This window comes from Pelecanus crispus, chromosome 1 (assembly GCF_030463565.1).
Source record: "Pelecanus crispus isolate bPelCri1 chromosome 1, bPelCri1.pri, whole genome shotgun sequence".
In the NCBI taxonomy this organism is placed as follows: domain Eukaryota; kingdom Metazoa; phylum Chordata; class Aves; order Pelecaniformes; family Pelecanidae; genus Pelecanus; species Pelecanus crispus.
This window is the reverse complement of record NC_134643.1, coordinates 93,059,915-93,086,101: the sequence shown is the minus strand read 5'-3', so window position 1 is coordinate 93,086,101 and position 26,187 is coordinate 93,059,915. Positions and strand designations below refer to the sequence as shown.

The 26,187-nt window shown below is 41.0% G+C and overlaps 1 protein-coding gene across 1 annotated transcript in view; it reads right to left on the bottom strand.

The window, feature by feature from the left end:
• TBX15 (T-box transcription factor 15) overlaps positions 1–26,187 on the bottom strand; it is a 98,011-nt gene that overhangs the window by 20,377 nt on the left and 51,447 nt on the right. Inside the window, exons 2-6 of the mRNA XM_075726372.1 lie at positions 17,717–17,930; positions 9,293–9,394; positions 7,321–7,492; positions 6,781–6,948; positions 3,282–3,346 (exon numbers count right to left, since the gene is read on the bottom strand). Of these exons, the coding sequence (XP_075582487.1) occupies positions 3,282–3,346; positions 6,781–6,948; positions 7,321–7,492; positions 9,293–9,394; positions 17,717–17,930 (721 nt within the window). The remainder of the gene's footprint in view (positions 1–3,281; positions 3,347–6,780; positions 6,949–7,320; positions 7,493–9,292; positions 9,395–17,716; positions 17,931–26,187) is intronic.

Genomic DNA, 26,187 nt, shown 5'->3' with positions numbered 1-26,187 from the left:
TCCAGCTGCTGAGCTATTTGCATCTTTCCCTCTGAAATACCTCACCACTCCTTCTCCCAGCAGAAGGACTGAGGCAGTCAGCTGTGAAGGGAGACAACCATGCAAACAACTGAAGGAGATCGAAAAAGGGATCCATGAAAAGATCGCTCCCCGAGATGGATACAGGCAGTTACTTCATGATGGGGTGTCCCAGAGCAGCAGGTTTTTAGCAGTCTCTTGTACTAATGAAGGGAGACCCCAGTCATAAGGAAACATACGGGAAGGCTGTGAGCTGATGGAAGTGAAAGATTTAAAAGGGAAAATAGTTTTAAAAACAACAGTCAATCCCATAATTTCTGCAGCAGACAACAACAATGAAACAGTATCAGAGTAAGAAATAAGTGAAGGAAAAACATCCTTCTCCATTTCGTGGAAAAGCCTCAACACAAAACAAAAAGGAAATGTCCCAGGGAAGAAGTGGCTTAAGAGTTCCTCTTCCCCCACCATGCTCTGTTTTGCCACTGGGATTTTTTTTTTCTCCATCATTTGCTGTCAAACTCTAACCATGGCTCTCATTCAGTATCCTGATGTCACTGGGATATGATGCCCTGGAGCAGCCTCAGACATTCTCTGGCCCCTGCTGCTGCCACACTTTTATTTCTTTTAAGACCATATACAGAAAACCTTTTGGACATGTACTACACTTTCCTGCTTCACAAATGGCCCCTTTTTCAAATTACCCTGTTTCTTCTTCAAAGGAGGACTACATTTTCAGTGGGACGTTCTCCAGCTACATCCTGAGGCACTATAGCTGACCAAAGTTGTTGCGAGGATGTGGGAAGCTAGAGACCATCATCACTCAGATTGACCACTGATCCTGATGAGATTAGAAAGTCACAAGGGGAAATGGAGCCAGCCAGCAGAGTTAAGAAAAGTCCCATTTGGAGAGTCCTTTCCAGCTTAGACTTTAATGCTTTTCTCCCTCCTATGTGTACATCTATGTATGTGTCCTCTTTAAAGGGAGCAGTTGAGCCTTACGGTGTCCTCTGCTAGTTGACAACAGCGATGCAACCTTAGCCAGACCACTGCTTGTGAGGCAGGCGCCTGACTACTATATATGCTTGCAAATACCTTTGCCTATTTTTTCTTCCTAAAGCCTCAGGCTGCTCTCTTTGATGTGTAATACCTTAAAGATTTTAATTCCTCTTTACATCAGCAGAGAGCCTTACTGAGCCCTCCCCACAGCTGCAGCCGTGTAGCAATTTCCTGCCCTTTCTTAAATCAATGAGCTACAAAGATCAGTAATTCCCAGCCTTTTCAGGAAACTGTCCAAATTCACTGGGCTAGAACCTTATTAATGCTTTCCACGTTAATCTAGCCCACCATGTACCTGGAACTGCATCAATCCCTCTTCTAAGCCCAGCCTCCAGTGCAGCTGTATCTCTGCCCACAGGGAAGACCTTCTACCGGGGGTACAATACTTCCCCCACGCAGGAGAGGAGAGCAGAGTAAAAATCACATGTGCCTCAAGTATCAGAAGTAATGCTCACAGTGGGAATTAAATAAGGGCAGTAACATCTTTTTGCATAGCTACAGTAAGATGAGAACAGAGGAGCTGAGCTAGGAAGTCACTAGGTCAGTAAGAAGTCATCTGTGATCATGGACAGTGTAGAATTTAAACGGGTGATGGGAAACACTGGGCAGTTGCCCATTCACTGAACGTTTCCCATACCAAACCATGAATGAGGCAGCAGCCCTGGTGAACACACACAAGAGGAACATGCAAGTAAAAACTGAATTACAGTGCCCATGGGGACAGCAAATGAGGGCTATGCACACAACTTTGACTCTGGTCTGCCTGCTCAGAGCCTTGCTTTACAACCCTAGGGTTCTTGTAACATAGTCATATATGCCTAATTCTATCGTTAATGTCTAAAGCCTTTGTCACACTGAATTAAAGGATACCCACATCATTTAGATCTGAAATACTAAGATGTGCTGCACACTCTGCTGGATTCATGAATGGCTGGAAACATTGAAACTTTTTGTTTGGACTTTCTTATTCTTTTTTGATAACATGGTAAAGTCTTCTACTAATATGAAAGTTTTTGGATTCAAGTTCCTGTTTTACTGTCATATTATTAAAATACAATGTATTCTAAGTAATGTTTAAGGTGTTCTACTTAATCTTTTCATAAAAATCCTGACAAGATTAAGCAACACAAAGTGAAACCATTTGAGATCACTGGAGAAAAACTGAGATGGTTTGAAACCAGGACATTTTTTCACTTTTATCCTGCAAACCTATCAGAAACTCAATTTTTTTCTTCTAATGTAAAGCAAGAATTTGTCTCCAAGTTTTGGAATTTATTCTGAAAATGAAAAGAAAAAATTGCCTTTCAGTCTTTCATACCATTGCTGTGTATAATAAAGCAAAAGTGTCTAGGTCCTCTTTCCTACAACTTTTGTTATTTTGCAGGGTTTAACATGTGACCTATTTGTCTGTTTTACAATCTGCAGTCCCCCATTTGTCTATCTCTGTTCTTCATTTTAGTAACAAAAAAAAATTTTTTTTAAGAAACTCTACTGTATCTTTACAAGTTCATTTATTTTACCTAATTCTTTGGATATCATGGCACCATACCAGTAATACATGAACAGTTTACTAATAACTTCTCAGAGATGCTAAAGAACATTTTAATTTTGTTTCTCAAGAACAAATGGTAAAGCTCAGAGGAACAGGACAATAATAAAAATGAGCATAAATAAATTAATTTCCATCAGGAAATAAAAACAAGAGCAAAACATACATACAGAAGAAAACAGCCTTGAAAGTAGTGGTAACGGAAGGGGTACTGAGGTAGCAGTGAACAGGAAATTAAACATACAACAGCGAAAAGTAGAGTCACGGAAAAAATGTTGTCAAGCAGGAAAGTGACAAACTGTCTTTACAGATATGTTGCCTAAGAATATCTAAAACCCTCTCTCAGGGTTTTAGGACTGCAGGATCCAGGCAGAAGTAGGAGCAGCACTGAAAGAAAATTCTGAAAAGAAACAGGGTCAGTCTAGCTGGCTAACCTGGAAAGGATTTTCTAAGGAAGCCATCATTACACATTGGATCCATTTAGGCAAAGTGAAACAGTCCTTCTAATTCCTCTAAGGACTAGTCTACAGCAAACTTCTCCTGTAAAAATTAATTAGGATCACAAAACACCTTCCTCAGCCTTAGACACATGCCCTGTGTGCTCATCAGGGGAAGGAGAGAGGAGATCTGTGAGTAAACACAAACAAGCTCCTGTTACCTGTTTCTCCCAGAATCTCTGAAACCTTTAGCGAAGGGGTTTCTGTCAATTTTTAATCTGGTGATCTACAAAGGAAAAAAAAGATAATTAGCTGATCTCTTCAAAATCTTTTTCTTTCAACAAATGAAAATTACTGATGATTACCACTCTTGCCCAAACCACCTGTATGATGATCTTTCATACTTATTTGACCAGACTTATATTAAAATCAGCCTTCCGTTATCCATGAACAGATTATCTGCTTAGCAAATGAACGGTGCCAGAGGCAGAAACCTGGCAGCATTGGGAAACCTGACACAGCGCTGTGGCTGAGAGGCTATTCCCGAAGGAGAAGCACGTCTTGGACCCAGGTGTAAAACCCCAGGAGCTATAACTCATCAACAGCCATGTGGTTGGAGAAGTAGGCATACCACTCAGGTTTGGCTGGTATCTGCGTTATCCCAGCCTCAAGCCTCTAAATATCTGGCAGCTGGATGCACTCATGGACCTTCAAACAATGCTAGGGAGAAAAGGCCAAACAAAGCACAGGCTACAGCCTCCAAAGACAGCATCTGGCCACCCAGTCACATGCACAAGGTGCTGCTGTTCTGGCCAGCATCTGGGGGTTTTCTGGTCTGATAACCTTTTTTTTTTTTTTTTTTTTTTTTTTTTTCCCCTCCTCTAAAGAAAGAAGATGACAGCCAGACTGAGTGCTTTTGGGGAATCTTTCTTCCTGCTTTATTTTAAGACATGAATTCCATGTTGGTAAATATGGGAAATAATATTAGGATTTTGAGCTTGCAGCCTGTGTTGTCATACTGCCTGTTGGCTATTCCCCATCCTGGTACAGCATGAGAAGTTCCCTCTGCCAGCCTCACCTTGTCCCAGAGACCCTGTCTTTGCAGTGAAAAAGGGAGTGAGATCTCCAAATCCTATCAAATTTGAGGTGTTTTTCCCGAAACTGATCAAAAGGGACTAGTTTAACACAGACTGATCTGAAGTGGATTTGCAGGTGTTTTGCTTCTGTCAGAACCAAGGCCTTACTCTGGATATTAACCTCAGATCTGGAATGCAGCTCCTATTTTTGCAGAAGCTTAATTTGTGAACTTAATTTCCGCTAGCCTGACTTTGCAGCTGTCCTGGGACTTGTGTGTACAGAGACAGATATGTTCTGTGGAGGATGGAATTACAGCAGAGGGAATCCCTGTGGTGGATTTGCTAACATTTTACAATTGTTTCCAGAGACGCTTCTCCCAGTAAGGCAAAGTTTTACAGCCACTTGAGGGCATGCAGGCAGATTCAGAGGATTTAAATTTATTTTTAATGAGAAGGTTTCTCCAACCCACCAGAATCTCCTTTACTGGTATTATAAAAATGCTCTCCCCCAAATTTTTTTGGAAAAAAACCCCAAATGTTTGGAATTCATAGAGACCAGAAGAAATTTCAGTGCTTCTTTACAGTGAGGCATCTTATAGTGCCAGTGCCTGACAGAGATCCTTCCCTTAGCACCTCTCTTACCTGGGTAATTGTGTCTTATAGGTCTGGTCATTAAGGAAGAACAACAGGCTTTTTTCTGACATTTCTGCTCCTTTCTCTATGCTCTTTCTATGTCTAGTCTACAGTTAAAGTTTGCAGAGTACATACATTTGGGCGGGGGGGGGGGGGGGGTTGCGGGGAGGGTGGCAGGAAATTTCAAATGCTGCAATGACAGCAACCCCACCATTGTATTGCAATATTTTTTTTCTGCTGGAATAGTTCATCCACTTTGGATTCCAACTTAAGTCAATTCAAAGGGACCAGACTGAGAAAAAGTTAGGAGTCGGTGTCCAGAAGCAGTCATGGGAGCACTGTCAGCACATGTGCTCTCTGTTATATGTTGCAAAATAAAAACTCTGTAGCAATTCACTGGTTAAATGTGACAATGTGCCCTAAACTGGCTTGACATGGGATTGTCCCTCAATCCAAGAATACTAAATATAATAATGTTCACTGAATTCATGAAGTCATTCTCCAGAAGCACAGGTTCTGTCATGGAGAAATATTTACCTTGCCATTTCTGATTTGATTCCTCAGCAATTTATGGCAGAAAATTGTATAACCTATTTTTCTAACAAGCTTGATAACAGATTATTTTTTCTCCCAAGACGGTTTGTACCCTTACTCTAGCTTATGACAGTATCTTGTGCTCTCTGAGTGGGAACGCTATTAGCACAGCAAAAAGCTTCACCAACTGAGATTCTGTTTCTCATGCTGGGAAAAAAATTACCTTACACAGCTCTTTTAATGCCATCACAACACCCACCCCAGTAAGGAGGAGAATGGCAGGAAAGGGAAATGGGATTTGCACAGCATCTCTCACCTGAGAATAAAAGAGAGGGTATGTGCACACAAACAAGAGAAGAGGAGCACCCTGAGTCCAAAGCATCACAGAGGTGGTGTGAAGGCTAGTGGGAATCCCTGAGGCAGAGGTGGCTGGTGGATGAGTGATACATAAGGAGACTACAAAGGGAATGGGCGCATATAAGGAGCTCTCAAAGCATGCAATGAACATGCCTGCAGAAGAGATGAAGCAGGCCACCTCCTCCTCAAAGACTAGGATACCATCTTTCACTGGCCACTGAAGGATAAGGGGGAGAAAATGTATAATCCACAGTGAGCTGTTTCCAAAACTCCTTTCTTTGCTGGTGTCTCAAACGCTTACATTCTCAAATGCTCACATTTTCCTAGCAATTAATTTCCTCTAAAAGATATCATATCTTTTGGGAAAATAGACAGGGAATTAACCAAATTGTAATCAAACACAAGTGTGGACTGAGATTACATTTCTGAGTGCCTTGAAGTCTAGTTCAAGAAAAAGGGGCAGATCAGTAACAAAGCTCAGTAGTCAAGGCCTGTGCAGATAGCATCCCACTCCAGCAACATCTCTTCCTTATGATACCTGGAGTCAATGGTAACGCTCTCCACTGGGAATTGTGCAATGTCTGAATCAAATGTGAATTATGCATGAGAATTTTAGTTCATATGCAATACATGGACTGCTGCTGCTCCTGTTCAAAGGCTTCTTTTGTCAGCAAACTGATGAGATTCCTCTTCTATAAAACTTTTTCCTTCACTTTAGCAGTGAAAAAAACCTGTGTTTTCTCTGTGAGATAACAGATCTGGACTAGTTGTACTGCCTTTACAATGACAGTGGGGACAGGACACTGTAGTTTGTACCATGAGGCAGCAAGGAAAAGTAAGCACAATACATCTCTCTATGGTTGAGCTCACCTCCTTACTTTACAATAAAATCTGCAGGCACCTTATGTGCAAGATGGTTTTCTGGCTGGGTACTTCACATCTACACACTACCCCATAGCAAGCATTTTCTTTTTGTGCAGAAAAAAAGTAGTGAGCCTGTCAAGGGTACACTCTTCTTGAGCTACATTTCTTAGCGAAGTTAATGTCTCAAACACAAAAAGCACACTGGTATTTTTACGAACACCCAACATAAAAGGAGCCTGAAGGCATGCAGCTTTACCTGTTGATTTTGGTAGGCTGTCACTGTGGTGAAGACAGTCTCAGGGAAGTTGAAGGTTTTCACCCCATCTCCTGATGGAACTGGCTTTGTAGGAGAAAGATCACTGCTGAAATCCTTGCGGATAACATGAACACGGGGCTGGTACTTATGCATTGAATGTAAGATTATCTGAAGAAAAAACAAAAGGAGAAGGAAAAGGATTTTTTTTTTCCCCAAAACATCTACACTACATCCAGAGGTACAAGGAAGCAGGGATGGAGTAAGAGCTAATATGAAGAAAATTACTCTTTTGTTACAAGTACATATAAGATGAAGTTTGTGCTATATGCAGGTGCCATGTCAAAGTGGAATTCCCGTTTGAGGGAGAAAGGGGATTTATTGTTTTATAGGGTCAGGCAACAGTTTGAGGAAAAGCACTGAAGTAGGGAAAAAAGCTCTGTAACTCTGAGGAGTGGCTATAGGCATGTGTGCCCAGCAGGACACAGGATCTAAGAGGAGCAAAGCTGGGGTGGTAGACACCAGGCTTATCTTCTAACTTACATGGCCTTGATCATCAAGTTCGTTGTTGGTCAGCTTGAGCTTGTCAAAACTGACAACCTGCCTCATCCAGGTGTCTCCAGAAGCCAATGAGTCAGGGTGGATGTAAACCCTTGGGGGTACTGGGGAGTCAGCATTGCCAGCCACCATCCACTTGGAGCTGTGATACACATACCTGAAAGAGGAAGGGGTGATGACTAAGGGAAGTTGTCACTCACTCACTCACTGGAGGAACATTTCCAGGGCACCCCTCCCCTGCCACCCTACCGCACACACCCCAAGTTCTCATTTGCAGTCAGGGGAGAATGTGCTTTATTGCAACCTCCTACCTCCTAAATGAAAGCCAGATTACCCCTGAGCCACTTGTTCAGACTTGATTCCTTATTAAAACCACCTTTGCAGCTATTTGCCCTGTAAAACTCTGCCACATGTGCCTTCTCAACTTCTTAACCCTCTCTGAGCCAGAGTAAAAGGCTAGAAAATATGCGTAAACAAAGCCATCTCTGAAAATATTAATGAATGCCCTGTAATTTCTGAAAATCTGTACTGGCTGCCATGCCAGACTGTACAAAACACCTGTGTCTTCAGCCAGAAAGGGCAAAATCCAATGGATAACACTAGAACGATTGATAAAACAGAATTTCTGGTTTGAAATGTTGTGAAATAGGAAATTCCATATAGTATTACAGATGTTGGGATTAGAGGAAAAAATAATTTTTGTGTTCCTGGTCTTTTGTGATCTTTTGTATTCCTGACCTAACCATCCTATATATGCCATAAATTTCTCTACCACAGCTTTGCCTAGACACTTTTCTTCTTTCTGTCCTGTGGCTCCTTCAGCCTAAGGCATTTCACACACAGTCCTACTAACACCTCTGAGTTCTGTCCTGTGCTACCCCTCATTTGGTCTCTACTCAGCTCTGCTAAGCTATTTCAGTCCTTACCTACAAACAGTGACTCATTTCATGTATTTTCAAAAGAAATTTAAAAAAAAAAAACCACCTCTTTCTTTCACTGCTAGTTTGCTCTATGTGGCTGCACAAGCTAACAAGGACAGAAACAAAGTGTAAAACAATGTATTTATTTTCAATGTTAATGCTGTCAGAACCACACTCAAAGAAAGGAGCAAAACATCTAGCTGAGTATCAGACACTACTTTGATGTTTCCCAGGAAAAGCATTTTCCTGAGAAACACTCTGCACAGTCTGAGAGCAAAAATGTAATATTTAGCATTTAAAGCAGAGGATCAGTTCTTGAATCCTTGAAATGTGGTGTAGTTGAGACTATTTGGGGAAAAGGCTTGCTCTCGGGGTCTTTAATGAGTATAGATAAATCACCTCTGTCTGGATAGTTTTCTGGGATGCAGAGGACCATGAGTTTTCCAGAGTATTTTGTAGAATTGAGAGCCCATTAACATCAGAGAAATCTCCTCTTCCTGTCTTTCAGCTCAGCGGTGGAGAGTCACCAGGGGGTTTCTCAGTGTCTCCATACTGTAGGTCAGGGCTCATATCTCCTGTGGCTGCCGTGCTGAACAGCGAATGTTTTTAAAACAAAAATCACCCAGTTGAGTTCAGGCCAGACCTGAGATGCCCATCTTAGTTCAGCCACTACTTGCCCATTCCTTTCTTGCTGAAGTAGTTTTAGAGGCTCCAGACTCCCCATTGATAACTCCTGTTACCTGTTCCCTCGGACAGTCATTGCTAATCATGTCAATTGTGAAATGCATGCAAGGAATCTCCCCAGTTAAAAACTGCTATTTGAAAAGAGTAAGATTTGAATCCAAAAGTGCAAGAGAGTACATTAAACCTCTGGGTTTGCGTCTCACAATTCTGGTCAAATCAACTATCTTGGTGTAAATCAACATGGTCTCCTCCAGCATACTTTTGCAACGGTACATAATGGCATGTGTCTTTCCTAGGCTGTCACTGACAGTAAGTTATCACAAGGTTCCTACTTCTGCACCTAAAATGCTTACCTGTATCTCTTGTTATCCACAGGCACAATGTCCATGGCAATATAATACTGCTGGTGGGGATCCAAGCCTGTAATTTTCACTCTCATGGCTGGAAACATTCTCCTAGAAAAAGAAGAGTAGAAATAAGGAAGAAAATGGTGAATAAGGAAGCTGAAGGGGCTCCTTAGGCCTCTCTTTGACACCAGGAGCATGCTACTTTACACAGCCCAGTTCTTGGCATGATTCCTCTGGGCCTGGTGTGGGTAGCAAAGACTGTGCTGGCAGAATTTTTTCCACTTAAGAAAAGGGGTAGCAGGATAACAACCTGTGGGTAACAAAAAAACACTCCCAGTCGAGAACTCTGTGTTCCCAGCTCCGAGCAGACAGTTCTGCTATGCTCCACACAAATTGTCCTCTCTAGGCGTTTCTAGGATGGGCAGTGTACTTTCTTCCTGCTGTTTTTCCTGCTGACCGTCCATCTGTAATTATTCTCTCATATTTCATTAAATGCAGGATCACTTTAGTTGTCTTTTTTGAGAAATTCATATTTCAGTGTAGAGTTTGATAGGACTGGAGCAAATCCATTATCCTGAAAGATCCTCTCACTCTCATGTTTATAGTTATTGAAGAAAAAATGTCCCTCAAATTAATCTGTTTATTAGACATATATTTCACCATTAACAGCAACACTGGCATTATCATCATGGTTTCCTTGAAGTTCTGATAGTATTTTGTGCAATCTTGTAAATTAGAGTTGTCTTTTCTACATCATATGATCCAGATCTGTCTTAAGCATTTTCTCCTGATAGCAAGTTATGAAACTCTACACCAGCAAGAATCAATTCCCAGCCTTTCTTTTCTTGTCTGAGCACAAGTTTAGCTCTGCTATGCACTAGTCACTGTTCTGGAGGTGTTTGTAGCTAGGCAATTATTTCAGAAGAGAACAGCAGAGCAAAGCACTGAAAGAAATCCTGCATTGTTTCACTGACTGTTAAATCAAACCCGAGCTCTGCTTGACTGTCTTCTTAGCCCTTATCCAAGAAAACCTTAGGCTGAGGTCCTACAGGATGGTGTTACTTGATTGCATGACTATCTGCCCAGAAGATACAGAGCTTTGGCAGGAGAAACTCTGAAAGTACTGGATGCCCATAGGAAATTACATTCTGTTCCTCTGATAAGTAGATATATCCTTATGGATTGAGGGTCATTTGGATGGAAGGACAATATTACAGGGGAATTTAAAATTACAATGCCAAAAGAGTGGAAAAGTGTAGAAGAAATGTTTGTCCACTGTTTCTAGGAGCCATCCCTAGAAACCATCATGACACTTTCCTTTCTATTTAGTGAGGAGCAGTGAAATGTCAGAGAAGATGATTTAGATCTCCTCCCAACATTTCTGTTTCTAAAAGTATTACCAGTGGACACAGCCTGGAGGAGGAAGAAAACAGGAAAGTTTATGTCAATATCCCCAAACATGTCTCTACAACTTTGCTGAATGAAGGGATGAGATGATGAGAAGCTATTTTATTCTTCCCCATCCAGGCCAGAAGAGGGCGGGAAGGAGGAGGTTGACGCTCAGCCTTCACCCTACCCACAGCTCCTCCATTTCAGGCCACTGAGAAGGAAAGTTCTGACCTATTAGTAACTGCATCTGCCTTGGAAAAGGGCATTTATCATGGGGGGTGGGGAGAGCACCACCCCACAGCTGCCAGAGCACAGCTAACCTGAGTTATGAAAGACATAAAACTGTCAGAAAAATTGTCTGCAGAAACCCTTCTAGGAGAGAGCAGATTTGTGCAACTGATGGTGTGAGTTTGCTAGTTGAATGACTTGGAGGTGGGGGAAAGGAATAATGGACTAGTCTTTGGTGGCTTGAGGCCATTACCTTGTTTCTACCACAATGGCTCATTAAATCTGCCAAGCCAAATGAGTACAGGATGTGGCATTTTACAGTCCAGCTCTCCTTAATTGGAGAGCGGTGGCTTGGGAGCAGCTTAAGAGGTAGGTCACGTTTCAGAGGGCTGATGAGAAACCCAGGATTAAATCTGAGTCTCTTTGGGTTTAAGTCTGCACACTGTATTGGGAAAATTGAACACTGTGTGTCCCAAGAAGCTCTCTCCAAATCTGCAGCCCCATGTAAAGTTACAGTATAGCCTGTGGGGTTGTTTGCTTATAAAATACCTTGTAAAAGATTACCGCAGACCATTCAACAGGCTTAGAGGCTAATCTCTAAAATGATCGGAGAGAGCTCAGCTGATCCCACTGCTTTCTTTAAAGTTTAAGTGTACTTTTAAAGTTTTGTAAATTATTACTGTTTTTCTTTTCTGTGGGTGTAAAAGTAACTCAGGTTTCTTTGCCATAAGGATGTGGCCTGGAACTGTCACAGCAGGTCTCCAGCAGCACTGCTGCGTGGAAAGGGGAAAATGGAAAAGGCAGAGGCAAACAGTGGTGACTTAGGGACATACTCAGGTGTAATCCTGCTTAAGTCCCTGTGCTCTGCATTTCCTCTTGGCTGGCTTTTGGCCCCACAGAGGCACCAGACCTATAGAAAATGGGAGGCTCAAAGGTTTGGAAGGAATTCAGGCCGTTTGAATGTGGCTGTATTAATAAACAGTCAAGAACCTTTCATCTAGAAAGATATCAGCTAGCTTTATAGTCAACAGCTACAGACATGAAGGCCATCTGTTTTCATAAGGGAACACGTGATGACATCTGATATATTTTAGGAGGAGGCTTTATATCAGCAGCAGTTTGGGATGATCAAGTTATTTATATGTTAGCTTTACCACTCAGAAGGAAAACAGTCTTCCTAAACTTAGACTGTGAACTTACACACAGTACCCTTTTAGGGTAAATATGATGGGATATGAAATAAGTTATTACAAATATTTTAGGACCACTTAGAAGTGTTTTAAAAAGCATTTTTGTAACACCTGTGTGCCTCAGTCTACTCAATTCCTGTCTCCTTCCATAACAACAATGAGGTCTATGAAGCTCTGAATGTGAAGAAAATTAACCATATATAAAGATCTCTAACACTTGATTAAAATAGTATTTGCCAGCACAGTAGTGTACTGATATTAAGAACCTTATCTGGGAACTTTCAGCAATAGAAAGTAGTAGTTGGATTGTGGCAGCCAGCATTATTTGTTGTTGTTGTTATTTAAAATTTTCATTTAACACAAAAATACAGCTCAATTTTCCTTTGTGAAAACTGTTCAAAGGAGGATCACAGGTATATGCCCAAACTGGATTTTTTTTTTCCCAATAGCATAAAGCTTCAGTTTCTATCCCTCAAGGTGCCAACTCTTATCCCTGCCCTTTGAAGTCTTAGAAGTCTCAAGGTGCCAACTCTTATCCCTGCCCTTTGAACCAGCACATGTGAATCTTGTGTCAAGCTGGATCTGTCTTCAAAGTTGGCCTGCTCTGAGTGGAGACATGGGCCAGATGACCTCCAAAGATCCCTTCCAACATAAATTCATTCTCTGTTTCACAGGTTAGTTTTAAAGAGGGCAATTCCTGATTAGGGGATAAGAAATTAAAAGGTACCTGGCAGGTTATCTCAAAACAATAATGCAATTTGTTGAAGCTCTTCAGACATTGGAAATACTCCTGTACAGACAGCTTAGTGAGCAGAAGTCAGATGAGAGTTTAAAAGGACTGACACAATTTACTGTAGTTTTCATCACTGTTTAGTGTAATGATTTATACACTGTGTAAACAACAACTTAAATAAGGTTAAATTTTCTTAATGGTGACATCTGTGCTCTTCAATTGTAGCAAAAGATGATTTGTCTATTAACGGTAACAGAGTAGTCATTTCCCAGTCATAAAAAAATCTGATTGAGAAACTCGGCAAAATAATCTGATTTAGGTTTGCAGATTATATGTGCACGGTGTTTACAAGGTGCGTGAGTTTACAGGGCAGCCTGAAGTTATCATTGCTATACCTCATACTTCCTTGTATTTCAGACTGTGCCAAACATAGATTTCTTTATAAAAACAATCCTGTGAGGATTATAAAAACAATCCTGTGAGGAGTGAAAGTGAGGGAAAGCAAGGCAAGGCAAAGCAAGACAAGGGAGGAGTGGCTTTCTGTTTCCCTCTGCAGCACTGGATCATGTAGAGGAGATGTGTGTGTTGAGAGGAAAGGCTGAGGGCAGGGTTTGGGAGCAAAAGGATTTATTGTTTATGAGGGAGAGGGAGCCCAGCAGTTCTTCTCAGTAGCTCCCAAAGGGGACATTTTTCTGGAAGCTCAAGAAAGGTTATCTGGCCCACTGGGCCAGGACCTCTGGGTGGCAGTTTGATAGCTGTGGCCTGCCAGCCCTCACTCTGACAAGTCCTCTCCATGGGCCCCTTCAGCATCAACAGAGCTCCACAACAAAATCCCTGTTGCTGTCTCTAATTGAAGAGCACTGTGGGGCTCTTCGTTCCACTGGAAATAATTAAAAAAAAAAAATTAAATTAAAAAAAAATTGGTAATGTAAACAGCCCCAAGTACACATTTCAAACAACTCAGACTCATGGTTTCAGGGAGGCGAAGAAACTCCAGACAAAATACCATTTAACCTATCAGGAAGCACAGAGGACTCAGGGGAGGACAAGGTCACCTGTTTCACTCAATGCTGGCTTTTTCCACTCTTATTACTGAGCCCGGCCTCAGCACTTAGGTTTGACCCATCCTGCAGTACAGGTGTGATAACTATGATATGACAGATGAGATCATCTCCCTCATTGTTGAGATGAGATCCTGGCTCTGTGACAGGTAGAACCTGGGTCCCCAGATGAATACCTCCTGGCTGTGCTTGTGTGCGTGGTCGCACTCGTATAACCACCTCCGGAAACAGCAGGCAGCACTTCCCTTCCAGAGCAGGACTCCAAGCACTCTTTGTAGTGTATCTCCCCAGTAATAAGTGCACATTGCTTTCCCCTTTGGGCAGCACTTCTATGCAGCTCAGGTGACTGTAGACTTTAGCTAGCGACTGTAGGGGTGTGGAGAGGGATTCCAATTCCTCTGCTGATGTTGCCAGGGTACATGCGTGATCACCGTTGGTGAAGGAGAGCAGAGAAAAAGAGTTCAAGATGTTTTTAGGACTAGTTGCTTAAATCACTATGACCTAGGGCCTAAGCTGAATTTATTTTATTTTGTACAGAGTCTAAGATTGCCTTTCAAACAAAAAAAGGAGATAAAGGTGATTGCAGATTTGAATGCACTGCAGCTGACAGAAAGCCATTTGCATCTTCTGCACAAAGAAAAAAGGAGTCTTGTTATAAGCATCTAATTAAATTCTGGATAACAATATTCTGATGGAAAGGAAGAAAGAAAAAGTTCTAAGAGGACTGAAGTAGGTTTACGGAAACAGACAAAAAAAGACATCTATAAATACAGCTTCAAGAAAAGAAAAAACAAAGCAGAATTAAATGTGAGTGGGAGTGGGAGTCTGAAAATTAAAAAGTGTAGTAGGCCTGAAGTAGGCAGGATATAGCTCCAGAAATATGTTTGAAATGAGAATGTAGGTTAGAAACTAGCATTACACAGTAAGAGCAGAAAGACATTGTGGGGTCAGGCAGGAACCAAGCAGTGCCTTACGAGTCATAGAAAATTAAGGAGCAGCTGTAGTTATAGGCAACTGAGTCTGTAATTATAAGGGCTTTCAAAACAAGAAGGCCTTACAGGACTCAAAGAGGGTTTCCAAAGAGAAAGCAACAAGAAGAGCAAAATCTTCCCTGGGGAAGGAAGAAGTTCCAAATTACACTGTGCTTCTCCAAAATGTCAATAATTAGTAAGAAAACTTCAGGAAATAGCACCAGTTCTGCTGCTTTTGCCAGAAATCATACAATCTAATCTATGGGATGCATCATATATCATGCATCCTGTATGGAGAAACAGAAAATGCAGACCAAAGTTTTCCCCAGAGCATAGAGACCTCTCCTTCAAAGCATGAAAACCAAAATCTTTGAGCCAAGATCTAAGAAAATCAACTTTTTTTTTTTTTTTTTAAATGTTGAAGCAAAGAGAAAAAGTTAGATGGGGGAAGTGAATCTGAATGTTTTGGTTTGGGATGCTTCTCTACTAAATGGGGCTCATTTTTCCTGGCATCAAGCTTCACTGGAATTGTAGTTCAGCTGCACCATGTACCCACATGGAAGGAACTATGTACATCTCACAATAATTCTTAATCAGCTTCCTCTTATTACTGTGTTATTAGTGATATGTATCTATTCTTTCGTATGATGATATGCGATGTGGGAAACCATATTTGTCAGAAAGGCAACATGAATGGCAAGTTCCATGAACCATTGCTGACCTGAAACATTTCAATTCATAAATGTCAGAACAAAGTTTTATATCAAATGTGTCAAAATACATAGTTCCAATCAACAAATAAGAGTTTATATCTCAAAGACAGCAGGTGACAAATTTCAGCAAAAAGTTGCATTTAAAAAAAAAAAAAGCAATGTATTCGATATTGTAATTTCCTAAAAACTTCTAAGGAGCTACAGAATCTTTTTTGTATATGTGCATCAGTCTGACCAAATAGAAATTTTTCATTTTTTTAACTGATCCAAAGTATTTAATTTCATTATGCTGTATCTCCCCAGAATATTTCACTGTGTTTTTTCCCATGAACTCTTCCTTCTTCAGGACCCCTGCCAATGCTGTCAAGGCTTTTGTGAGAAGTTGTGTTGAACTACTTGCAAAATTGCAGTGGCATTGATGTTGCAACTTGTTTGGTGACTTTTTGAAAAAAAAAACAAAACCAACCTGTAAATCAGGGTATGGCTTTTTAAGATCCCAGAAAGATCAGCTACTTCATTCAGAAATGTGTGAGCTGCTGAGATCATCTTCACACCACTAAGCTCTGGGCATTTTAGTGTGCACTGGTGTTGGACACTTCGAGATATTTATGCTGCTGTTAAGTCTATCTACTCCATGTATCGTAAGAGAATTAATTATAGTTAATCCAACAGGTAACAATATATTATTTTAAATTTCTGAGACAGCATGGCTCAGGCACCAGGACAACAAAGTCAGAGGCAAAGAACTTGGTTCTGTCAGTGTCATATTTAATGTTGCTGGACAGATCACTTAATCTATTTAGGTCTCAATTTCACCCCCTATGAAAAGAGGATAATAATAATTTTCTCTGCATCTGCTTTGACATCTCCAGGGAAAAGGTGTTGCATAACGGCAAGTGTTATAATTCCTGTTACTTTGTTTCTTCCATTTGAGGCAGAAGGGCAAAACCAGCAACCGACTCTGTACTGATGCAAGATGCTTCCTGTGCCAGTGAGATCATATATCTAAACCGGGAGCTGATCTGGTTCTGGTAATCTTCTTCAGGGATTATCTGGGCTGTTTGTCCAACATAACTTTCCTCAAATTATCTGGACTTCCTGGGGCTACAGTGCAATAGTTCTCACTTCATGGGAACATAAAACAACAAGTCTAGCTGTTCTGGCAAATTCTGAGAGCACAGGCATGAAACAAAATTATAAGCAATAGAGCACCATGCTTTTTTCCCCAAAACTTGGGGAAAATTCCCTTCTGCATGCCTGCGGAAGAGGCAGAACAGCTCCTGGGACAGTCACATGGTTTGTTCTCTTTAACTGGATCTGTCCATGGTGCTGACTTCCTTCTTCACAGCATTAATCGGAATTAAAATCTCATTAAGTGGAAGTAAGGAACATTATGTTAACGTGAACATGGCTAAAAAATCCTAGTTTGATGGAATCTAGAAATTTACAACTAGCTTCAAGCTGTGTTTTGGCAAACAGACTTCTAGCCATTTTTTAAAAGCAAACAGCAACAAAGTTCTTATGCTTGGCTAACAGCATGCCAGGGTGAGTTTTTCTTTTTCAAAAAATCTGGCTCTTCCTAACCTCAGCTGATGTGGTATCATTTGAAATAGCAGAGGGAAACATTAAGCCTGCACATTTGTTATACAGGAAGACATTAACATTTTATCTATTTAGAATTGCAGGAAGACATTCATTGGGTGCAAAGGTGAGTTTGGATTTCACTGTATTTGAGATTAAATCAACTGGCTCATGAAGTGCTATGGGAACTTGAAAGGAAACTCAAATGGCTCACCCCCAAATTCATAACTCATCTTAAATTCAGTACAGCCAACAGTACAATGATCATTTCCTGATATATTTGCTCAAAGGAAAGACTATCCTCAACAGCTTCCTGCAGCTGCCAGTTCTCCTTTGGAGCCACTCATTCAAGCAGTAATATGAAACAACTTTACCTGTCTTAAGAAAGCTAGTAGGAGATACAGATGTGAAACTCTGACAGCCATTTAATTTTTCCTGCATATTCATTCCTTTGGCTTATCAAGAAGAAAAAAAAGGGTTTCTTTCTTTAAAAAAAAAAAAAAAAAAAAGTTTGTTTTGTTATGATCTTTTTTTTAACTGGACAGAAAGCCAGAGACATCTTACCTGCCTGCTTTCGTAATGATCATCTCTGTCCCAATGTCATGAAATCTTTTCCAGAGGTCAGCACACTGCAGCTCTACCTGGATCTCTTCCATGGATGAAGGTGGAGGAGGCTGAGGGCCTGGGCCACCAGATGTAAGGTCAGAATGAGAGCCAAATGAGCAGGACGTCCTTTCTGCCAGCACCTCGGTGTCTGACCCAGTACTCTGCTCTGAGTCTGCAAAGTAAACACACCAGGTAAGACACTTCAGTTCTACTTGCTGTGAGTGGTAGAGGGAGGGAAGAGGAAAGCCAACAAGGGAAGTGCTAAAGAACAGTACAATGGCCTTTTATATATATATATACACATATATATTTATGGTTGGTTATGATTTATGGCCTGATTTTGAGCTTTGGGTTTCCAACATGACATCTGGCATTTTTGTAAAGTTTCAGAAACAGCTGCAAAAAGGACCCTCAACATAAAATATAAATAGTAACAAACAATGCTGGGAATGGAGTAGAAAATATAGATTAAAAAAATAGAAATTTAAAAAAAATAATTCAACCCATAGTTTCAATCCAAGATTAGATGGGCTCACTGGAAAACTACATTCCATTTAATTGAATATCATCCTGCATGACTATTGAAGAGTTGGTTATTTTTAAACAACACTTTTTTTTTCCTTTTAATATCCTTGTCATCAAAAATAATGAGCATTTTTTTATTTTGCTATTTGGCAGCACCATTTTGGAAATGTGTTTTATTTGCTCCTATAATATCTTTTTTGGAGCAACGATATTTCCTGGGAAAATAACCATGCAGCTTTTGGTGAGGAAAATGCTTTAGGCTACTGAAGGACAAAAAGGGGAGATAGTAAACATATGGAATATGTTACCAAGGAAAGCAATTGAAGCAAACTGCAGAAAAGAGCATGAGACAAAAACCTCTCTTTATCGGGGAGAAGAAGAAGAAGAAGGCTTGCTCAAAAAATAAGCAAAAAAAAAAAGTGAGGTTGGACTAGTTTAGAAGTCAGGTTAGTATGTTGATTCAGATGACCATTTCTTTGCAAAAATATCTCATGTATGTATTAGGTACGTATGGTGTATATATATGGTCCTAGTTCTCATACAGTAGGGCTAAGATGGAATTTTGCAAATAGCAGTGTTATTTTGCAACAGGGTGCACACTCACATTACATCAAAATAATTCACAATACATTCTGCAAAGCAATGTTTTTATGTTTTGAACCTGATTTTTAACAAATTGGCACTAGTGTTATATAGATGATTGACAGAGGAATAAGGTGATGTCAAGCACTCGGTCAAATGGCTCAAGAGGAGCTCTGTGGATTTCAAAGAAGTTATAGAAACAATACTTTAGAGTGTATTCATTGATGACATAAGTACAAGCATCCCAGTGAAGGAATGAAACAGTAATTTATATATATTCTCTGCACTTTAAGAAAGAAAAAGTTATCTCTGTCTGCAGGATAAATTTAAAAAGACAAAAAGTAACAATCTGTGTTAAAAATGTGATGAAATCACCCAGCTAAAATTCCTTCCATACCAAGCAAATGCCAGAAACTCTTTAATAACCCTGCAGTCATGCAGGCTGAGTCTCAGATTTGCAGTGTTTCTGAGAGACAGTGTCTCCTGGAGCAGCTTGCACACCAGTGCAGAGGGCTATAGTTATGAAGAGGCTGTGGGTGAAGATGCCACCTGCAGAACCACCAGCCCCACCTCCTGCCACATGCAAGCATTTCTAGAAAAATCGTACTGCTGCAGTGGCATGGGCATAAACTCTTTGGCTGACAGTTTATGAGAAACTTCCAGCCCCAAGTGCCATCAGGAAGCATTTATCTTCTGTGAGAACCCTATATGATATGTCATTGGATAGTGGACATTTTGTTTGAAGGACGTTTTCAGTGAACTTTTTCAACGATTTAGACAATCTGCCAGTACAAAGTAGAAATTCTGTAGGGCATTAGAAAGGTTCAGTATGTATTGCTCCCAATCCATTTTGAATATGGAGTTCTTTATGTCTCCTACTGACTTTCAAGTTGGGCTGAAGCAATAACAGGTCCATCCCTCTAAAGGAGTAGCAGAAAGCTACCAACAGAGGATAGTTACATGGAGACCAGTACTACACCCAAAACTGATATCCTAGACGCAAGCTGATTCAAGATAATATGAGGTAACCTGCTGGGGTTCTGTGACCACAAGACAGACAATCAATCTGAGAATACAGGGAAGCTGAGACATCTGCTCCCTGCTTCAGGAGCCCAGTGATGCCGGAGCAAACTGATACTTATCTGCTTCCTTTACCTGAAATTATTCCACATCAAAGGGTTGGAGCGGGTAAGCCTGAGTAGGGGTCTACTATGCTTAGGACATTTGTTTTTCTAGTGGTGATTTCCTGAGTGGTGAATCCAGCTTTATCCTTCAACAAAAAGCAAGATTATGCTTCACAAATCACAGTAAGACCTTTTTGTATATCTACTCATCTGTTCAACCATTAACCAAAAGTCTTACATCTTCTCTGAGGTCCTAAGAAAGTAAAGGTAAACTACATTGGGGGTCTGAAGAGACTGGACCTAGGGAAAAGCTTCCATTATGGAGTCCTCCTCCCAAAATGAGGTACTAAAGTGCAGGTTTGAATCTAAAGAGACAAGTTTAGGCCACATCATCTGTGCTTGGTTCAGGCACTCAGAAACTCTGTGCAGCATGGTAAACTCTGAAGCAGTATGGTAAATGGCCAACAGATGGCACTTGGCTAGATGCTGTCCCTGCATCATTCCAGCATTTCCTGGACAGCCTTTCAAACGGGCATGTGGCTGGAGCCTTGGGGGATCCCTGGGAATTGACTGGAATTGCATGCTGCAGAAAATTAAATCTCAGAGGCTTAAGACCCCTCTCACTGATTTTATGCTGATATCATTCCACTGACTTTACAGACTTTTGGAGGGGTTTTTTTGACAATGATGGAAGTGGAAGGAGAGCCACAACCTTGGATATAATTTGCCATGCTGGCACAAATCAAAAATTGCAAAAGGAATTCACTAATTACTGATAAGCCAGCATCTACCCAACCAGGCAGTACCACACAAAGGAGAAAAGAACTTTTTTCTTCCAAGGACTATTATTTTGTGCCCTGAAATATGATCTGTAATTACTCCCAAATTAGTGCACAGAACAGCAAGTACCTCTTCTTCCTCCAATTTTGGGAATGGGAGAGGGAGAGTCACTAGTGTTGCTGCTCTTAGTTCAGTTTCAGTAGGCACTGAGATGGGTTTTGTGTTTTCTTCAGCCTTTCCTGAGCTAAGCCCTCCTGAATGGTGTCATCCAGTTGGAGACACTGAGTTCATGCCAGACCCATGGAATTCAGGGGAAGTTAAGTGCATCTGACATATGAAAATCATCCCTAATGGCATCCAGCTCTATAAGACTCTGTGACCCTTAACTAGAGTTCTCTACATGTATTAGGATTCTGAATTAATCAAAAGACAGGTGTCAACATCTGTAAGTGAGCAACATACAGAGGGGTGCAGGGTGAACCAGCCTCAATATGTAGTAATTAATTGTGGCAGCTGACAGCTAGCACAGCTCAAGCCACTCTGCTGCACATACTTGCTCACAATGAAAGAAGGAAGAAGATGTGAATTTTCTTCTGGCATTCAAACTTGGAGCTTGGCTTTCTTCAAGCACCAGCTTCAGTGGGGTGCAACTTCACTAAACTCAAAGACATTACTTCTTCTTTATGTTGGTGTAAGCAGAGGGGAATTGGGGAATAGCTCCTGAAGCTCTAACAAAGTAGAACATGCCTGTGACCACCCTGAGGTGCAGATTGTGGCTGGTATTACATATTATGTCTGACCAAAGGACAAACAGAAGGATTTCTGAGGAAGATCGGCTTCCTATAATTTCTTCTAGCTCCAAAGTGACTAGGTAAGATTATTTGTTTTTCCTTAAAGAGGTGCCTTGTACAAAACCCCACTGCTGAATTCAAGGTCCAGCCACAGGGAAATGCAGACCCCCCATGCAGTGGCTTCCTTTCAGGGTTAGGAGACCTTCTCAGACTACTGCCATAGGAATGCTAGTTTTCTGGTGCCATGTCAGGTTGCAATCCATGCCACTTTAGGCATATGTTAGGCAAGCAGCAATTAAAACAGTTTTATGGCTTTCTCTTGCTAGGGTGGAGTACAGTCCTTGGGAAAGGATACTTCAAAACCAAGCTCATACATTGCTGGCAACTAGCGAAAGTGGGAGTAGATGCAACTGAGGTTTCTAAACCTACAATATTCCACTGGACTTTCAGTTGAGACGGTCTCAGGTCAAAATGTTCCTCGTTGCTTTTATGGGCACCCGTGAACTTGCATTTTCTGATCTTATCTACTTTTCTCTACAAGTTCCTTCCCCTCACCTGCCTGCTTGAAAAAGGGCCCTTCCTGCTGCACCATAGCTATTGAGGTGAACATCTCCAAAGCTCCTGCTGACTGCACAGTTCGTATCACTCTGCCTCTTTAATTTCCCCCTTCTTGCAAAACTCTTCCAAAATCATCCATTTCCACTCTTGCTCATTCCTTATGTTATTTTTTTCTGATGTTTCCACCAATTATTTCTGCTGTTCTATGGAGTGATGTGTAGCCAGAAGAAAACACAGCCATTTTGGTCTGTGTGGAGAAGGACCCAGTGACCACAGGGGAATGCCAATGCTTAACTCCTCCAGACTAATACATTCTCCCCAGAGACAATACAGAGAAAAGTTCCTGAAATACTGTCCCTTGTTAAAGGCAGTTTGCTGGACAAACAGGCTGACCAAGTGGTTTTGACCATGGGACTTGGCCTGATCTCTCAAAAACAGACAGGGTCTTACAAGCATTGTATTTCAAGGAGCTTGAAACTATCTAATGTGACACTACTGACAAGTTCATGGAGAGGACCCATGGGTTCAACGTGCAAAAAAACTCTCTGAGGCCTGAAGCATAGCTCTCTTTCACTGAGACTGTGCAAAAAGGCTGTTTCCTCTCTACTACCCTGTTGGATGGCTTCCTATCATCCCTTCTTACCACACTGACCACGTGTCCAGCTACTGCAGTTTAACAGTGTTGGACCTGGAGGAGAGGAAATTTCTCAGCACTTTCAGCAACTTTTGAGCCTACCAACAATACCACAGGGCCACTTCCACAGCTCCCAGTGATACCGTGGCCATTGCTCAGATCACAGAGGAACATTAAACTAGTTTAGATTTTTTCTTTCTTAATCCATTTCCCATTTCTGCTATCTCCAGATCACTCTGGAAATCCTCAGCTCATAATTTCTTTTGATCCACAAATTCCCATGCTTCTTGTTGGCAGATCAGAAGGAAAACACCATTCTCACAAGCATGGTGACTTTGAGGTCAGTAACCCCACTGAATCCCTCAAGATGATGGAAAATAACCCCAACTGGCTTCCTGCACCAACACTACGTGTCCTGGGATCAGAGCCCTCTTACACAAAACAGTGAAGTGCTACTGCCTGACTTCTTTCTACAACTCAGCTGCATAGTATTCCTCATGTACATTCCATGCTTTTTCATCAGTCTGGTACAAGAGGCAAACTGGTATGTGAGACATTAAAAGACATTAATTTTCTAAGCAACTTCATACATGGATCTGCAGTAGAATTTTCTCTGCAGCTGGAGCACAGCAGGGATACTGGTCCCCTTATTTAACCAATAAAACAAAAAGAGCTCAGTTTAATCCTTGGCCATATCATGCAGCTCATGCACTCAACAAATGTTTTACTCCAAGGTATCAAAGAATGTAAATTACAGGAGTGAGAACAATGACAAAAACCTTATATACATAAAACACCTCCTACCCAGAGGAGCCCAAAAGACTTACTCATTTTTTTTTTTCCTTCTTTTTCTTTTTTTCTTTGCATATGTGTAGATATCTAATGTAGATCCTGTCAGATTCTATTAGCATAAAGATTTCTCTTGGGTGGAATGTGGCAGCTGTTACAAGCTGTTAGGGTTTTTTTTTAAAAAACTGTTTATTTTTGTTTGCAAGCGTTGTGAACATTTAGTGCAACAGGTGGTCCTTCCCTCTCCCCTGCAGTTGATTTGCTGGCAGTCAGGATCTGCAGACTACAAAGAAGGTACTAAATCCTGGACATGCATGGGCAGAGAAAATTTGGGGGAAGTTTTTTTTTTTCCTATGAACTCAGCTGAAATTAACAGAGTGGACACCTTGTGTTTGCTGCTGGTTGCAGACAGAACTTATGGTTCTTTTTAGATTTCTAATTTTCAAACTGGCTGCTGCCACCCCACAAAAGCAGCAGCATAGGAACCATGCATACATCAGTGTGACGTTACTGGAATCCAGGTACAAAATGTCACAATCCTATGAAATTGAAAGAACAGACACTCACTAAGTCTAAAAGGTTTGGAAGAGTGGAAGTTCATCTGGCCATGGTGTGGTGGCTGCTGGTGCAACTACTTCAGGTATACAACTGTTTTCCTCCAATAACTAATACTTGGGCAGAAGCTAAAACAAAGACCTCAGTAAGTTCAAAATCACACAAGTCCGGCTGTGGCAAAGAGAGCAGGAGCAGCAGAGATGAAGTAGGCTGGAGTTCAACAGAGCCATTCAGATTAGCACGGTTGCATTTTACACAGCTGATCTGGCAATTGCTCTTGCTGTGGGCAAAGGTTTGTAAACACTTCCCAGATGATCGTAACGATATGCACATGCTGCATACAACAAATAACACAAAGATAGTTCTGCAGGTGTTCTTATATGTTGTCTTATCCCCCTGAATTGTTTTCCATTCATTCACATACCCTACTACATTAATCGTGCTGCCTTCCAGCATTAGGCCCCTTATCAACTACATACAGCTAGAATTTGTCACCTGTTTATTACTGATAATAGAGTAATAAACTCTATTATAAATAGGTTTGAAGGGACCTTTTAAAGATCACCTAGTCTATCCCCCAATAATACTTATTATTATTACATTAGTGACTACAAGTTGCAACCAATATCAGGATTTACTGATCTGGAGACAATACAAGCTTGTCCAAACCAAGGACTTAATCTATACTCATGCTGCACTGCAATCTCAAACAGCCAGAAGAAGCATTCAAGTAATTAATTTCCAGCCTAAGACCCTTTTATGAAACCACAGCAGGACAAAATGGCATTAATATCAGCAAGACTCAAAAAGACAAAACCAGATGACATTGTATAGATGGGAAAATGTAGCATAGACAAATAAAGAGACCTGATATAGTCACAAGTGAAATCAATGAGAGACAAGCTGATTCTGAAGTGAAGAATTCTGCTGGCACTTTAACCTCAAAGACTTCTTCATCCTCCTGAATTATAGTTTTATAAGGTGTTTTCGTAAGATGACTTGAGCCAGCAAAGCTTGTAAAATACACTCAAGCTGATGGCTGCCCTTACCAAAACAAAGACTGAGCATAAGGCCAGTATGGCATGGAATTATTACACATCTATATCCCCATGGAAAACACAACTAGTAGAAGAATATAAAAGCAAACGCAAAGAGAAAAAAACACAGTGACTTTGGCTCTAAATGCCAGTCTTGCATCAAATTAACTGTGCACTGCCAAGAACTGACTGCCTCTGCCGTGGCTTATTCCATGTCAGAATCAACAAAGGGACACAGGACCCAGCAAAGAAAAAATCACCCTGATTCACTGGTATGCTCCAGCTGCTCTGCTCCATTCCAGCAATGCAAAACAGCTGTAAACCTGGTTTAACCAGCAAGTTAAATTGGGTTTATGGCTTCTCAGCATTGGCAAAGAAGTACAAAGCAGCTGGAGTTTACTAGTATACTTAGCCCTGGGGGTTTGCCCTCAAAAGTTAACTCTTGCTCCAGCCAGGAGAAAGAATATCAGCCACAGTTAAACTTTAAAGTGATTTTTTTTTATCTCACAATCAATGGTATTTTTTAAGAATGCTGAGAAAAAGAAAACTTACACATTTTGCCAACATACAGTTTAGGACCAGACATTCAAGAGACCTGCTCTAGTTTTGAGCTGCATCAGCTAAAAATGGAGATGCTGGCTGCTGGGCTCTGAAGTCATCCTTGGCAAATACAAATTCTCATTATAGAAGTGTAAGCTAGGTGACCAAGAGTGTTCTGAGTAGTATCACAGCATAGGATTTCTTTGTAGACTTAATACTCAATCCCACCATATTGTCTCAGGAAAACTGCAACTCATCAGCCTGTGCTTTAGACTGTCCATCACAACTAAAAATATCCCATCAAATGAATGTCAACCAAAAACCTCTTCTATAAACTATCCCATCTCTGGATTGAGGTAACTTGTTTGCTTAGAAGTATTTTATAAGCATAACCTTTCCCCAGCAGAGGCTTCTGGCAATCATATTTCAGAAGAACAAACCCCACTGAAGTCACAAAACTTGGACTCAGTGTTTGATGTTATATTATTGTCTTCCGGAAAGCAAAAATAGCTTG